General features: G+C 38.9%; 1 protein-coding gene across 4 annotated transcripts in view; it reads left to right on the forward strand.

The window, feature by feature from the left end:
• Positions 1-17,662, forward strand: part of RBMXL2 (RBMX like 2) — a 129,046-nt gene continuing 111,384 nt past the window's right edge. For 2 of the 4 annotated variants that reach the window (XM_082476400.1, XM_082476399.1), the window contains exon 1: positions 1-4,994. In XM_082476400.1, the coding sequence (XP_082332526.1) occupies positions 8-1,129 (1,122 nt within the window). In that variant the 5' untranslated portion in view covers positions 1-7 and the 3' untranslated portion in view covers positions 1,130-4,994. The other 2 variants (XM_082476397.1, XM_082476398.1) reach the window with 1 other exon arrangement.

Consider the following 17,662-nt stretch of genomic DNA (forward strand, 5'->3'; position numbering starts at 1 on the left):
CGCAGACATGGTGGAAGCGGATCGCCCGGGGAAGCTCTTCATTGGCGGGCTCAACCTCGAAACCGACGAGAAAATCCTCGAGGCCACGTTTGGCAAGTATGGCTGCATCACCGAGGTGCTCCTGATGAAAGATCGAGAAACCAGCAAGTCCAGGGGCTTCGCGTTCGTCACCTTCGAAAGCCCGGCAGACGCCAAGGCCGCCGCCAGAGACATGAACGGCAAGTCCCTGGATGGTAAGGCCATTAAGGTGGCCCAGGCCACCAAGCCGGTGTTCGAGAGCGGCCGGCGGGGTCCGCCGCCGTCCCACAGCCGCCCGAGGGGCCTGCTCGGGGCCCGCGGCGGCGGCGGCCCACGGCGCCCCCAGTCCCGGGGCGGGCCGGCGGACGACGGCGGTTACGCGGGCGACTTCGACCTGCGGTCCTCCCGGGCCCCGCTGCCTGTGAAGCGCGGGCCGCCGCCGCCACGCAGGGCCGGCCCGCCCCCGAAGAGGGCCGCGCCGTCGGGCCCGGCTCACAGCGGAGGCGGTGGAATACGCGGGCGGCCCCCGGCCGCTCGGGGGCGAGACGGCTATGCCGGCCCGCCGCGCCGGGAGCCACCGCCCCCGCGCCGGGACCCGTACCTGGGCCCCCGGGAGGAGGGCTACTCGCCCCGACACAGCTACTCGTCGAGCCGCGACTACTCGAGCGTCCGCGACCCCCGGGATTTTGCCCCCTCGCCCAGAAAGTACACCTACCGCGACTACGGCCACTCCAGCGACCGAGACGGCTACGGGGGGCGCGACCGCGACTACCTGGATCACCCGAGTGGAGGCTCCTACCGAGACCACTTCGAGAGCTACGGCGACCCGCGCAGCGCCGCCCCTGCACGGTGGCTCCCGCCATCTTACGGCGGCGGCCGCTACGACGAGTACCGCGGCTGCTCGCCCGACGCCTACGGTGGCGGCCGGAGCGAGCGCTATTGGAGGGGCCGCGACCGGGCAGGCAGAGCTGATCGCGGGCTGCCGCCGTCCATGGAGAGGGGGTGCCCGCCCCCGCGCGAGTCCTACAGCGGGTCCGGCCGCAGGGCCCCCCTAGGCGGAGGCCGCCTGGGAAGCTGCTCGGAGAGAGGGGGAGACCGGAGCAGATACTAAAGCAGCAAGAGAGTTGGGACCAAAATCCGCATTCAAAGAAGCTGCCGAAAAGCAGAGACTGTTCTATGGTAACTACTCAAGGACTAGTGTGCAAGGAAGAGTTGTTTTTACGTTTTAAGAATTTCCTGTTAACTTTCTCTCCATAATTTTTTTTTTTTTGGTACTTTTGAGAGGAAAAAGTTAAAACTCGTTTTGATTTCGTTTTGGAATTGTTAACGTTTCTTTCAACAAGTTCATTTAAAAGTATACGACTTGAACCTGCGTACTAGTTTTCTTATATTTCCAAGTAGAAATTCTCCTAAAGGCTTCCTTCCTTATAAATAATTTTCTCCTGATAAATGAGGCCAAAAGTTCTAAGATCTTTTACAAAGATCTTTCTGCCCACCTAATATGGACAATTCGGTCATTCTGTCCATTCAAACCAACTAGATTTTTGGGAGAGTGGGCGGGATTGGTGTGTTTTACTCCTAAGATTTCAAAGTGTCTTTCAAACTGAATCTCAGTGTTAACCGTATTAAAAACCAAACAGCTGACAGCAACAACAAAAACCACTTAGATCAGTTGTATATGTAACAAAAGAAAGTTCTATTCACTCAGTAAGTGTAAAAAAACAAATGGAGAATGCTGGCCACATTTTGCCTGTTTTCTTATTCTTTGGAAATCTGCAGAATCTCCTGTTCCCTTACTCCCCAAAATACCATTCTTGTGTTGAACTAGGATGGAATACTATATTAAAAATTCGGCCAACCAGCCACAAAACTGCAAACCGCCCCCCATAAAATCAATTAATACCATTCCCTTTCACCACCAACAAATTATTAAGAAACAAGTAGAAAATATACCAATGGTGGATTTGGGTATCCAGATGGCTTCCATTCCTAACTGCAAGCTACTTGCCCTTGGCTCTAGAGAATTGGAGAATTGGGTTTCTTCCCCTAGGGATGGAAGAATCAAAAGTAAGCATCATTAGAGCTCAGAAACTCAGAGGATCCCTGAGAGCTTGGCATTTCAACATCTGAGGATCTCAGCCTGTTATGAGGTCCTCCTGTCCACAAAAGGCAAGGGCATGGGTTGAGTGGTCTATACTCTTATGGTGGGGAGAAGGGCTTGAGCAAAGATCATAGAGGCTTCCTCCAAAGTGGCTCAAGAATATGAGAGTCTCCTTTTTTCACCCCAAGCACAAGGTAAGAAACACCTTTTCCATTTAACTCCTGTGGAATTCCTCTGTTCATCTGAAAGAAAGGTAATTGTACAGTCAAGGGTCTCTAACGACCAGACAGAGACGGATCGGGTCAAAATATTAGGATCCATGTTCAGTGTTACAATTGCTAGAGAAACACCTGAACAACAACAAAAAGTCCTTAAAGGGATCTGAATGTAACACACATACATGACTCTAAAAACATGATTTTTTGACACAATAATAAAGTAGGTGAATTACAGGAGAGGCTGCAATAGTGGCCCAGAAGATCAAATGCAAGAAATAGCTCAACAACAAAAAAAGATCCATGAGTTAACCTGGCAAAAATGTGTAAGACCTTAATGGAAAAATTGCTAATTTTTGTTAAAGGACATAAAAGAAGCCTAAATAAATGGAGATTCATGTCATGTCATGGTTGGGAAGACTATCATAACCGTTCTCAACCTTACCAAATTAATTTGGAAAATCAGTAGAACTTCAAGTGAAATTACAACATGATTTCTTTTTGCCACACAGCACCCCTCCCCTCTTCCCCAATAATATCATATATTTGTGTTGATCAGCGATGGAATACTAAAAAGATTTGGCCAATCAACCACAAAACTGAAAAAAAATAGCTCCCATTCACTACCAACAAATTATTAAGAAATAGATTATTTAAAAGACACTAATGGGAGATTTAGCTAATCCTAAAACTTATATGGTAGAATAAAGAGCAAGAAGAGCAAAGTAATTCTGAAAAAAAAGAGAACTTACCCTACTGGATATCAAGACTTATTAGAAAATTATAGTAATTTAAGCTGTGTGACATCAACAGACAAATATAGACAGATCAATAGACCAAAATAGCCTAGAAACAGGCCAAGCTGTATATGAAAACATGGTATTATGACAGATAGCTTTAAAGCAATGGTGAAAGGATGGACTTTTTTTAATGGCTATCTCTGCAAAAAGAGATTCCCTAATACTATACACAAAAATACATTCTAGCTGGTTTGAAGATAAATGTGATGTGAAGAGGAAAAAAATTTAAACACTTAGAAGAAAATAAATATATCACACTGAGGTACAGAGTTTCTTTTTAAGATAAGCACAAACCTAGGAGGAAAATGTTGATATAATTTTCCACAGTAAGATTTTTTTTGTGATGAAAGACACTGGTAAAGTGAAGTATTAAACCATAGATTGGAACAATTTATTTGCATTGAAATAATTTCCAAAAGAATACTTAGAAAACAATAAGAAAGAAAAAATACCAAGAAAAAAGTGGGCAAAAGAACTCATACCTTTCTGATAGATGTGGAAATTGACACAATCACTTTGGAAATAATCTTGGCAATGCCTAATAAAGTTGGAGGGAACATACCTTAATGACCCAGAAAATCTGCTTCAAGGAGAGGACCTAGAGAAATTTGCACAAGTACACAAGGAGATATGCACAGGATTGGTCTTTACAGCATTTTTTGAATGTTAAAAAGGGTAGAAAGACCCTACTGGAGAGGATCAACTGAGATTCATTCTTCGATGAAGTTCCATGTAGAAGCTAATGTGAATCAACCAGATCCACATGTATCAACGTAGGTAAATATCAATATTTGCTGGGTGAAAAAGGCAAATTCTATAAATATAGATGTGCTATAAAAGAACAAAAATATTATTGGAGTGATACACAAGAAGTCAGGATATTTAGTGTGGGGAGTGAGCTTTAGCTGAATTTGTAATGTTTTATCTCTTTAAAGAGGTGGATTTTAAGCAAAAATGACAATGTTACTTTAAATTTCTATGGTCTGCACATTGGCATCTCTTACTGTATAATTTCAAAATACTTTATAATACAAATTTTAATATGAAAAATAGAGCTCAGTAAGCACCAGAATATAATGGCTACTCAAAAAAATGTTAACTATTACTCTGAAACTGTCTTACCTTGACAGTGATTCTCCCTCCCATGTTTGTTCCCTCTGGGTGGACGACGCCTTATTCTGTCTGACTCAATTTATAGAACCTTCTTATTCTAGACTGTGCTCATGGCTAGCTCACGATAACCGCAAGGGTAGAACTTTTATATCTGAGAACCAAATCTTAGCTGACAGTACAGTTTTCCCTTTGCTATTCTTTTTGAAGTATAATAGCGATGAAAACCTTTTTCCAGTTAACAGAATTGTTATTTCTGAGGAGTAATCTCATGGCTATTGAAACTACTAATAATTTTTTTAAAAGTGAGATGCAAACATTTGGAAATAAAGACTTAGCCAGAGCTTAAATGAGCTCAAGAGATCATAGCTTACAAAGGCTGTGGATTTCTCATGTACGTATATAACAGACCCAATATTTCCTCAGTGGAAATTAATGTATTAGAGCTATCTTTGTAGGAAAATAAGCAAGAGAGCTAGTCAGTTGAGATCTTGTTTATAATCACTTTCATGAGAGAGAGAGAGAGAGAGAGAGAGAGAGCATATCAAGTGTTTTGCAGGACTGACTCCCTGGGTATAATTTAAGGAATGTGCATCTCATAACCAAAACCTTTACGTTCTCTATCTTGAGCTTGTCTCAGCCTATTCCTGAGACCCCTTCTCCACATTCCTTCTGTCCAGAACAGGGTTCCAGAAGAATCCAGACTGTCCATGTGGCAACTGACAGCATTGCTGAATATTTCCCCATCAGGTGAGGCCTTAACATCTTCCATCTCTGATTGCAACCTGAATCCTGGGGTTCTCCTAGAGTGTTGGAGGGAGACTTGTTTCCTATAGGTCAATAGCTCCCCTTTTCCCCTTGCCTCAGGACAGGTAAGATGGCAAAGAATTTTCTGCCTGTATTTCTCCAACCTGGGACCTCTCTAACGTTTCTCAACCTTAAGATTATGTGGGGTCCATGCTGCCTCCCATTTAACCTTTACCTCAAAGGTTATGTGATTATCCTTCTCTTCCCCAAGAGAAGTTTCATTTTTGGGGACAGTTACTGTGTCCTCCTCTTTGGGGCATATTCCCAAACTCACCAAGCGGAGTTAGCCTGTGTTGCTTTTGCTGTGCACACATGAAATCCAGTGGTGGTGGAATTCCTTTCAGAATCTCTATGTTCTCTTTGCAGTGATATTGTTTGTGAAGCTAATTTCTTTCACAGTATAGCACATCTAAATTCTTTAAAGATGATTCTGAGTCCAAATATTTTGTGGGTGACATTGAACATGCGTATCAAGCACAAAAGTAAACTAACTCTAGAGGATAACTACAGAGCAATGATGACCCTGTGGAATGTATTCAGCTATTTACAAAATACTCAAGAATAATGACAAATCTGAGGATGTGTTATGAATTTTTAGGGAAGAAATTAGGAAAAACTAATATAGCTTCCTCATAATGTTTGGAGGCTCCTTGTTACAGTAGAAAGGTAATCTTTTTGTCATATGTATGAGTCCGCATTCTGTTATTTTATGTGGCTTGGGCAATTATCTTTTAAAAATTTGACCTTTGGTTTTTTCATATGCAAATGATGATAATCATCTCATAAAATTGAGAGTTTAAAATAAGGTAAGGCATATAAACACACAACACAGTGCCGGGAATGAATGGGGTTCATCAGGTGGTAGTACCACAACTTTCTACACACAGCAGTAGCACGACTTTCCTTTGGAGTTTATCATTGCCATTGACTGGTAAAATTGCTCATGCACTAGAAGTCTTCAGAAAAGTTCAACTTGAGAGTTTTATTGTATTTATTCAGGCTGTATTCACCCAACTTGAAATCTAGAAGATGTATTTGACTCTTTACAGCCCTGATTTATATTCTGTAGCCTCTGCCTTCTCAACTTCTTGACAGCTAAGGTGACCAAGAACCTCCATCAGCAGGCTCAGTGTCCCATTCCTAACCAGTTTGAAGTGATATGTTATTATCAAGACCTTGATTCCTTCAGGGAAGGCAGGCAGGCGGGAAAGGGGGATGAAGTAGGTAAAGAGGATTAAGAGGTACAAACCTCTGTTTATAAAATAAATAAGCCACAGGGATGTAACATGCAGCATAAAGAATATGGTCAATAATACTATACTAATGTTGTATGGGGACACATTAAGTTATTAGACTTAATCTTGGTGATCATTTCATAATGTATGCGAATGTCAAATCATTATGAAACTAATTATGCCCTGAAAGTAACATATTGTACGTCAAAATATTTCAATTTTTAAAAAGTGAGAGGTTAAAAAAAAAAAGACTTTGATTCCTTCAAATCTAGTAGGATTTAGAATTATTACTCTCTGGCATAATTGGCTTAGACTTTATCTCATAAATCAGGTAGCTAGTACGATGCCTGGATATTAAAAAGTGGCTGTTATTGTTATTTACAGTTGACACAGAGCCTGGTGCACCTAAGGAAGTCCGTGAGTTCCAGTAGAGTATAGTGATTCAGAGTAAGTAGTATGGAATCTGGTAGACCTGAATCCACATCCTATACCCACCATTCACTAACTGTGTGATATTGGCCTGGTTACCTCTGCTTTGTTTGCCTTACCTGTAAAACAGAGATCGGACTGCTCACCTTATGAGGTTGTTTGTTCATCTCTCTGTTTACTTATTAGATCAAATGTTGAGCCAGTATTTATGCAGTATCCGCTATATATCAATCACTTATAATTTTATGTGAACGAGGCAAACAGCACAGCAGCAAATATACATGGCTGTTGAATTAAGGAAGATTCACAGAAACAGAGCAGTAGCAATTGGTGGTTGCCCAGATGCATTCTAGGGGATTACACAGAGATCCAGCAGGATTAGACATCAGCTTTGGGAGAGGAGAACTACATTTGGGCTCTGGGGCTTTTGGGTTGCACAATATAGGAAGTAGCAGCCCCTACCCAGGAATAGTTAGGGGTTAGGGTCCAATAGCAATATGTCATGACAGAACCTTCGCTTTAACCTCTTGTCACTCATTGCTTATGGTTGGGATTTGAAGAAGTTGAGGCCTTGATAATAAAATCTATCTACCTTACTTCAGACTGGTTAAGAAGAGGACACTGAGACCCCTGGTGGAGATTTTTAGCCAGCCCAGCTGTCAAGGACTAGAGAAAGCAGAGACAGTAGAATATAAATAAGGACTGCAAAGGTGTTACTGTGACTAACACCTCTTCGAAGGTGTTAGTGGGCTGGGGTGAAAGTCTTGGAATTGAAGCTGTATGACAGCAAACTAGTGGCAGGATTTGTTACATCAGCGTTCATGATTGTGGGAGTTTTAGCTCTTTTCTAACATCATAGCTGTAGAGGCAACTGTTGTCCAAGCTGTGCAGCTGACCAGGATTGATTGCCTTAAAAACTGGGCCTTAATAAGTTTCCACTGAACTTGCATAAGGCCAATCCTTTGTGTGAGGCCACTCTGCTGGGGATTACTTCTGGACAAGATGATCCTTATGGCTTAGCTGGCAATGGAGACACTGTGGTGAACAAAAGTAGATATTATTAAGCCTCAAAGGGACTTAATGTTCAAAAGGGAAGATAGACTTTGGTTAAAAAATGTAAAATTTTAACTGTGGTAAGCATTATGAAAGAGATGCATAGTGCTATAAGATGCTATATTTAATAAAGGTTTGGTGTAGTGAAGGACATCAGAGGATGCATCCTTAAGGAAGTGATGATTGAATTAAGCTGTGACAGATGAGTAAAAACTAGATTGCTGTGAAATTTAAACGAGGCAATATATTAAAGCATGTAGGAGATAGTAAGCTTTCAGTAAATAGAGGCTGTGGTTTTCTTATTGTTATTCTTTTTTTTAATTGAAGTATAGTTGATTTACAGTGTTGCGTTAATTTCTGCTGTATGCAAGGTGATTCAATTATACATACGTATATACATTCTTTTTCATATTCTTTTCCACTATGGTTTATCACAGGATATTGAATATAGTTCCCTGTGCTCTACAGTAGGACCTTGTTGTTTATCCATTCTTTCTATAATAGTTTGCATCTACTAATTCAAAACTCCCCCTCCATCCCTCTCCCACCCTCCCTCCCCCTTGGCAACCACAAGTCTGTTCTCTGTCTGTGAGTCTGTTTCATAGGTAAGTTCATTTCTGTCATAGTTTAGATTCCACATATAAGTGGTATCATATAATATTTGTCTTTCTCTTCCTGACTTACTTCACTTAGTATAATAATCTCAAGGTCCATCCATGTTGCTGCAAATGGCATTATTTCATTCCTTTTTTATGGCTGAGTAATATTCCATTGTATATATGTACCACATCTTCTTTATCTATTCATCTGTTGATGGACATTTAGATTGCTTCCATGTCTTGGCTGTTGTGAATAGTGCTGCTTTGAACATAGGGGTGCATGTATTTTTTTGAATTACAGTTTTGTCCAGATATATGCCCAGGAGGGGGATTGTAGGATCATATGGTAGCTCTATTTTTAGTTTTTTGAGGAACCTCCATACTGTTTTCCGTAGTGGCTGCACCAATTTACATTCCCACCAACAGTGTAGGAGCGTTCCCTTTGCTCCAAACCCTTTCCAGCGTTTGTTATTTGTAGACATTTTAGTGATAGTCATTCTGACTGGTGTGAGGTGGTACCTCATTCTAGTTTTTAATTTGCATTTCTCTAATAATTATATTGCTGGTTTTTTTGACATCAGGATAGTTTTTGCTGAAGTTTAAGCTGTACAGATGAGTGAAGATACACAAATGAATCACTAACATTAATTTAAGAAGGCATACCTTAAGGTTGATTAACAGGGGAGCAGAAATGAGGAATACCAAAATGTGAATCCACAAATAAAAAAGGCAGGAAATAAGAGATCAGTTTGAGCTCAAACAAATGAGAAAAAAATGAACAGGTAAAATGTAGGAACTGGGAGATAGGCCTGCATCATCTGGATTAATATCCTGGAATGAACTGCATATGCAACAACACCCCTTTAAAAATCCCAGAATCACCTTCAACACTCACCTTCAACAGAGAAAGTCACTCTTCTTAAAGGTATCAGGGCTATTTAAATCTGAGATGAACCAGATTCTGTCTTTATCCTTAAGGCATTCACAGTCTAATGTGGGTGACTGGTTGTCCTGCATCAAACTACCTAGAATGGGAAAGAGAGAGAGATAAGTGCTATGAGATAGGCACGGGCAATGTGCTAAGGGAGCAAATGAATTCTGATTAGAGGAAGGCTGTCCAGAGGGTGTGAATTTCAGTTTTCCTTGAAACAAAGAAAGTCTTCTTTAGTGTGTGTATGTTACCTACTTTAAATACGGCTAGGTTCATTTGTAGTGAATTTTAGGATTTTCCTCATCTTTGATTTTGTTTCCCTCCCTGCTGATTTACATGTAGTTTATTCTGTTGCCAATTGGAAGCCATTGAAACTTCTGAAAACAGGAGTGGTCATCTGAGCTGCACTTGACTATTATATCCCTGGCATCTCTGAAAGATGGACTGCAGAGAAAGGTTGGAGGCAGAGGGCCATCCTGTACATGATAAGGCTTAATTTTTTTATATTTAAAATTGCCCTAGTGGATTGAGAAGGGGAAAGGTGTTTTCCTAGGGGAGGTGTCTGACTCTGAACAGAGGTTAACCCATGAAAACAGTCCTCTAGATGGCACCAAAAGCTTAAGGATTGTGGCTTCATGTTTTCTTCCTTATACCTGCCCTAAGCTCCAGGGCTAATGGCCTTGTGGCTAGGTGGTGTCTTTCTTCTGGATAAGATGAAAATGAAATAGAGGCAATTGGAAATCTTCATCTAATCACATAATGAGCATTATATACAGCTGGAAAGACCAGAAGTATATCCAAGGGTATACAAGTATGCATATTTGTAGGAATAAATTAATAATTCAGTAAGTAATGCTGACTCAATTGGCTGTGGACTTCGGAAAAAAAATTATATATCCTATCATTATACTCCAAAATAAGTTCTAGATGAATTGACTTTTTTTTTCTTTAGGTAAGTTTTTTCTTAAAAAATTTTAAAAGTTGTGATAAAATACACATAAAATTTACCATCTTGATCCTTTTTAAGTGTACAGTTCAGTGACATTAAGTACGTTGACACTGTTGTGCTGCCGTCATTATCATCCATCCACAGACCTTTTTTCATCCTGTTAGATGGTGGATTAACCTTTAAATGTAAAAAATGGAAACTGCAAAAAGCTTAGAAGATATAGGTGTGTTTTTATATAATCTTGAGTTTGGGAAGATTTTTTAGGCTCAAAAGCAGAGGTGTCAAAGTTATATACTTATTCATTTGATTGCATAAAGATTAAAATTTTGTTTCTATTTAAAGAAATAAATTTACTGGTTTATCGTATACATTTATACATACGTATATTCCTTCTGTTGGCAGAATTCATCTTCCTATGGTTAGAGGACTATAAGACTGACGTCCCTGTTTCCTTGCTGGCTGTCAGCCAGGGGCTGCTCTCAGCTTCTAGAGGCCACCCCCAATTCCCTGCCACATGAGCCTCTCACAGACCCTCTTGTAACATGGCAACTTATTTCTTCAAAGCTTGAAAAAGAGTCCCCAGGTCTGCTAATGCAGACTCTTATATAACAACAGAACAGAACATTAGTCTTATACAGTATCTACATAGTGTCTCCATAATCACGGAGATCCCCTATCCCATGATCCATAATCATGGACATCCCATCACCTTTGCCTTATAATGTAACATAATAGAGGGAGTACCCCTACCATGTAGAAATCAGATGGAGAAAATGTGAAATATGAGTTTTAAGAAGATACTAAAAAAATTGGATGAGAATAGGAATTTTGTGGTGCCTTGTTAAGTAATATATAGACTACAGTTGTATTTTATTTTTAAAATTTAAAGTCTAAATTCATCTTGGAGATTATCACTATAAAGAAAACATACAGGTTTTTAAAAAGAGGTTTTATATACTTAGGATAATACCAGAATATTGGTACAGATTATGCAATCATTTAGTCTGTTTAGCCTAGTATTCTTCAAATTCAAAAATAAAAGATTGAGAGAGGTTAAGATAATTTTGACCTATGTGATCTCTAAGTTTCCTTTTTGGCTCTCATGATAGTAACAGAAATAACTCAGATTTTTTATTGATTCCTCTGAGCAGATGTTGAGATAATTTACTTCATTTAGTCTTCACAATGACCCTATGAATTAGATGCCTTTTTAATACCCATATTGCAGATGAGGAAACTGAGGCCTAGGGAAGATAAGTAATTTGCTCAAGGTTACAGAGATAGAAATTTGGTAGAGTAATAATTTTAATGCAATTAAGTGGCCTCTAGAGCCCAAAGTTATACTGCCTGAAAAAAAGTCACCTGTGCCAGGCAGGCCAATGCGTAAGAGCCCAGGTCTCCATGATGTCAATCCACATGACTCAGTTCTAGGAAAAAATGCTAAATGGGGAATGTTTTTCCCCTATTTAATAAGCATTCCTATTTCAGAATTATAGAAAATACTTATTGAGAAGAAATATATTAAAAATTATTATGTAGATTACTTAACAGAGATGAAGCTCTACACCATCCCTAGTTTCACCCAGTCTCTTATCTTTTTATAACTCATACTTCATACTTCCTCCTTGGAAAAGATATAAGGAGAGCACAGGAGGACATCTTGGGTGGCTGTTGTGGCATTCTGCTGGCTACTGCCTATTCTTAATTACTTTATCATTAACTTCTTTACAATTAGCATTTTACCCCTCAATCATATTCAGTCTTGGTTTTGAACTAAGAAATCTCACAATGAATCTTGAATTGGAATTGATTATGTATGTTTTTAAAAAAAATCCTATAGTGACTTTTGGTATCAAACGCAGAGTTAAGCTCAGCTTTGTCAGAATCTTGGGAGACATACTACTTTCACATTGACCACTTTCTGGTGGCAGTTGTCTGGATGTAACTTGAGACAAATCCTTAGTATTTGATTCCTTTGTTCAATCATTCTCTCACCTGAATCCTCCAACTACCTCACAGGCAGCAACTCGTTGACTCTTGTCTGTTTTGAGATTGTAAACTCATAAATGTCCAAATTTTTCCATTATATTATGGTACCATCTGTTTTTACTTTTCCAGTAGTATCAAGATACATAATAGGATTCTGCTGCCAATCTCAAATTTGTGCCAGACAACTCAATCATTGTAACATTCTTGTTTTCACTTGTGCTTTATTTTGTTACTGAGGCCACATGCAGCAGCGTTTGGTTTTAGCCTTCCTTTTTAGTCTGGAAATTTGTTTTTTGTTTGTTTTTAATTTAATATTTATTTTATATTGGGGTATAGTTGATTTACAATGTTGTGTTAGTTTCAGGTGTACAGCAAAGTGATTCAATTATGCATATACATATATCCATTCTTTTTCAGTCTGGAAATTTGTTATAAGCCTTTTTCTTCAGACCTTATTATGTGAGATTCTAAACCTTCTACAGGTGATATTATGGTGGGTGTTTCCACCAAAATTAGAGACCTGGGAAAACGAACCATTTGTATAATATTTAATTAGGGGGAAATATTCTTGGGATAATAATCAGCCTGGGCATTTAGATAGACTGGAAATGCAGTCCCACTTTTCAAATGCTCAGTGGTTTTCAAGAAAACGTCCAACCCACGGGAGAGGAACGAAGGGACACGGGGCTTGTGAAAGGGGACCACTTTGTGTTTGCAGTTGTCCTCAGCCTCACATTCACTCATTTTCTAAAGATGAATTCAACACTTCTGACCGAGCATGGTTCTGAAAGGTGGAAATGCAGACATGTGACACCAATTATAGCCTCTAACTTTGAATATTTCTCTCTCAGTCCAGTGGGGAAGAAAAACACAAACTAGAAATTGTAACCCAGTTCACATATAAGAGTACAAATATTGATAAAAACACTTCACACTAGCAGTGGAAAACAAGCTTTTGCTTTGGAATAGAAGGAAAATTGAAGACCAGAAATGAACCTAAATAAAAGACTGAAGTGAAGGAGGGTTTGGATAAAGCCATTGTGTTTCCTCTTTTATGTCCAGTGAAATATTTTTGACAGCAGAACTCCAAAAGTACATCACAACAGTGAATTGAAAAATTGCTTTCTAGAAGCTTTGAAGAAACACCATTATCTCTGATGTAAGAAAGTCATAAATATTATGAATGTTTTGATATACTAAAATAACAAAATGAGATTAGTTTTCACCAAGTGGATTTTATGGCATCAATAATAACACTGCTTTATTTATTTTCATTATTTCCAGTGGAGTAAACACTCCACATGTAACTAGTATATTTGGATTAGCTCCTCCATGCTTCATTTGTTCTGGGAAGGATTAGCAACAAAGCTAGATTTATGAACCTTGGGGGAGGGATGTGCTTTGTTGAAACACTTATCTGATTTTAGATGTGTTCTTATTTTTTTAATTTTTATTTATTTATTTATGGCTGTGTTGGGTCTTCGTTTCTGTGCGAGGGCTTTCTCTAGTTGTGGCAAGTGGGGGCCACTCTTCATCGCGGTGCGCGGGCCTCTCACTGTTGCGGCCTCTCTTGTTGCGGAGCACAGGCTCTAGACGCGCAGGCTCAGTAGTTGTGGCTCACAGGCCCAGTTGCTCCGCGGCATGTGGGATCTTCCCAGACCAGGGCTCGAACCCGTGTCCCCCGCATTGGCAGGCAGATTCTCAACCACTGCGCCACCAGGGAAGCCCTTTAGATGTGTTCTTAAACAACTATGTTTTTAGAGGCCCAGAATGATACCTGATACCCAGGAGAGTTGAAATTAACCAGGCCTCAGCTCCTTAAGGGTGTAACTGCTGGCTAAGCAGCACAATAGCTACAAAATTAAGAAAAGCAGTGGAGTAGTGTTCATTCTAGGGCTAATCCACTGTTGTGGCAGCCAGCACCACTGTTCCTTGTTCCAGTATGAGGACCTGGTACTGTTCTTTCCTAAGCCTTTTGGATGGTGCTTTTCCCAGCCTCAGATACTTTCCTTATACACATGCACTGAGCAGGGCGTGGCTGGATACTCTAGGTGGATCTTCTGCAGATGTTCAGGGTTTTTTTTTGTGTGTGTGCTACACTCTTCTCTCTGGTACTCTGGTCTACATATGACTGTGGCCTTGTTCCCCTCTGGACTCTTGTCCCTATATCCTCTACTAAGGGTTTCTTAGTTAAGGTCAGGCTTGGCCTGGGTTCCCCCTCCCTGCTCTCAGTAAAACAGACATTTTAGTAGAAAAATAGAAATTATAGAATAGGTTGAAGAATACATAGAATATATAAATAAGGTAACAACTATGGAAGAAATTTAAAATCTGTGAAAGAATTAATTCTAAAAGCACACTTGTTTTGTTCAAATTTTAAAGAAATAATTCCCATGCTGTATAAATCATTGAAGAATATTTTAAAAGATAGATAATGTCCAAGTTCATTTTGTAAGCCAGTATAAACTTGCTACCAAAACATGACAAAGATAAAAAATATGAAGATTATAGGTACTTTTCATCCATAAATAGAGATAAAACATATTCTCAATAATGTAAGAGTAAGTTGAACCACTCAACATTTAAAGAATAATACACCATGAACAAATAGGAATGTAGTTTGATAAATCTATCAATACCTTTTATATCAGTAGGCCAAAAGAAAAAAAAGTTGTGATTATCTTTATAGATTATAATGAAGCATTAGTAAAAATTCAATATCCATTTTTGATACAAACTCTTAGTAAACTAAAAGTATAGCATGATAAAAGGTATCTATCTCAAGGTATCAGCTGACAGCATTTTAATAGTAAGACAGAAGGAATCTGATTAAAGTAAGAAATAAGACAGGGATATTGCATCATAATTATTCAATATTGGCATATGGAAAAAGGCATATTAAAAGGAATTGAAGAAGATGAAATGTAATTATGTGCTGATAACATGATTGTTTACATTTAACTGTTTATAAATGAGGAAGGAGCTATACTTTAAATGTCAAGAATGAAACAGTATTTTTGACGACCCCCCCCCATTTTTCAAAAAAGAGAAAATTAGAATGTTTCTACTCCCTAGTTTCCTCTTGTCTTCCTTTGCAGTTTTGAATAAAATCATGGGGATTTTAGAATTTAATAATTATTTAGTGTAGCTGCTTTGTCAAAAATAGTGGCAATTGCGTTCAATTCCATTGGAATATTTAAAAACTATGTAGTCTGTTTTGTTTGTTTTCAGTACTTACTGCCAGTTTTTATACTATCTTTTATTAAATTAAAAAAAATTTTTAAATTTGTTTTGTGGCCAGCTAAAGTAGAACCTGGAATAACTTTTAAGGATGGAAATGTGGTTGGTAGAATTTCTGAGTTCCTATATGGATGTGAATGTCTTTCAGTCGTTTCTCAAATGAATGCTTGCAAAACCACATAGAAAATGTTGGTTATGTCTATTGTTTTCAAGATTCTGTAGATAATGCTAAATTGTTTTCTGGCCCTTATTTTTATGGAGGAGAAATCTGAGGCCAACAGAGCTTTATTTTCCTTTGTGGTGCATCTTATCTTTTTACTTAATGCTAGTTTGAATTTATTTAATCCTTAAAATTCACAAGTTTTATGAGGATATACCTTTTATTTTCATTACATTTGCTTGTGAGTAAAGTGGAACATTTCAACTTGAAAATTCAAGCAGTTCTTTAGTTCAAGGCATGTTTTTCTTTTATTTCTTTGGTTTTGAACCATACAACATATTTAAAGAATAATATTACCATGAATAAATAGGAATGTGGCTTTATAAAATCTATTAATATAATCTTTTATATCAGTATATCAAAAGAAAAAGAGTCACACGATCATGTCCAGAGATTCCAGTGAAGCATTAATGAATATTCAATATCCATTTTTGATACAAGCTATTAGTAAACCAAAACCAGACCATGGTTCTATTTCTCTTTTGAGAATGCTTTTTATATGCATATTTCATGTGCTTGATTTGTTCTCCACATCCCTTATTTTCTCTCCTCAGTTCTATCTATATTGGGCCATTTCTTTTGAGTTTTGCTGAGCATATATTTACTTTGTCATCTCAGTTCTCATAGCAAATCTCTTTTTTTTTAATTAATTAATTTATTTTTCGCTGTATTGGGTTTTCATTGCTGTGCGCGGGCTTTCTCTAGTTGCAGTGAGTGGGGGCTACTATTTGTTGTGGTGCGCGGGCTTCTCATTGCGGTGTCTTCTCTTGTTGCAGAGCATGGGCTCTAGGGCGCCCAGGCTTCAGTAGTTGTGGCACGTGGGCTCAGTAGTTGTGGCTCACGGGCTCTGGAGCGCAGGCTCAGTAGTTGTAGCGCACGGGCTTAGTTGCTCCGCGGCATGTGGGATCTTCCCGGACCAGGGCTCGAACCCGTGTCCCCTGCATTGGCAGGCGGATTCTTAACCACTGAACCACCAGGGAAGTCCCTCATAGCAAATCTCTTGTTTGCTGACCCCATTAAAAAAATTCAGTCATGCTTTTCAGACCTCAAAAAATATCTCTTAATCTCAGATTGTTCTTTTCTCATAAGTTTCTATTCTATTTTCGTAAAACAAAATGTACCCCCACATCTTGTGAACTCTAGATTTTCTAATGATTCTTACTTTTTCAAGCAAGAAGTCAGTTTACTTGAGGTGCTAGGGGCTGAGACATTGCATGGATTTGTCAGTTCAGTCCCTCTTTTTCACTGCTAAGTAATTTCATAGTCCAGTTATTTTTGTTCTTTTCATTATGTTAGCTGAGAGATGTCTCTGTTTTATCAGTGGGGAAGCAATGATGGTGGCTTTTGTCAGAGACCATGTTGGTTCCTTTCAAATACTTGAAACACCGACAAACAGAAGACATTTTAGATTCTCTTGTTTTACTTTGCTATTTTAGAGATCCAGAAACCTAGAAGGAAAATGAAAACTGCAGAGCTAGGAGCAGCCAAAGCAGGGAGACTTATCTTGATGCTCAAAAACTAGGTTTCCCAGTTTATTGTGACAATTCAAGTTAGAGAGCTATGTGCCTTCATCTTTCCTCCTTTTCTTCCTCCTCCTCTGCTGTCTTCCTCCTTCTCTTAGTTTTATTTATTTTTTGTCTCGGTTTCCTTTTGAATGTTTATTGCAAAATACATGCAGAAAAGAGTATATAATGATTTGTGCAGTTTAGAGAAAAATTTTAAAGTGAACGTGTATATCATCACTAACTAGATCAAGCCAGCACACAAGAGGTCCCCATTGCCTCTCCTCAAGTGTAACTCCTCTCTCTCTCCTGGAGGTAACCACTTTCCTGACTTTTGTATAATCATGCTGTTGCTTTTCTTTATATATACTTTTTAATTTTATATTTTAATAACCTAACTATATTCTTACATAATAGGAGAAGTTTTGCTTTATTTTATTATTTTATATGAAAGAAATGATACT

Source organism: Balaenoptera physalus (genome assembly GCF_965194825.1).
Source record: "Balaenoptera physalus genome assembly, chromosome: 10".
NCBI lineage: Eukaryota > Metazoa > Chordata > Mammalia > Artiodactyla > Balaenopteridae > Balaenoptera > Balaenoptera physalus.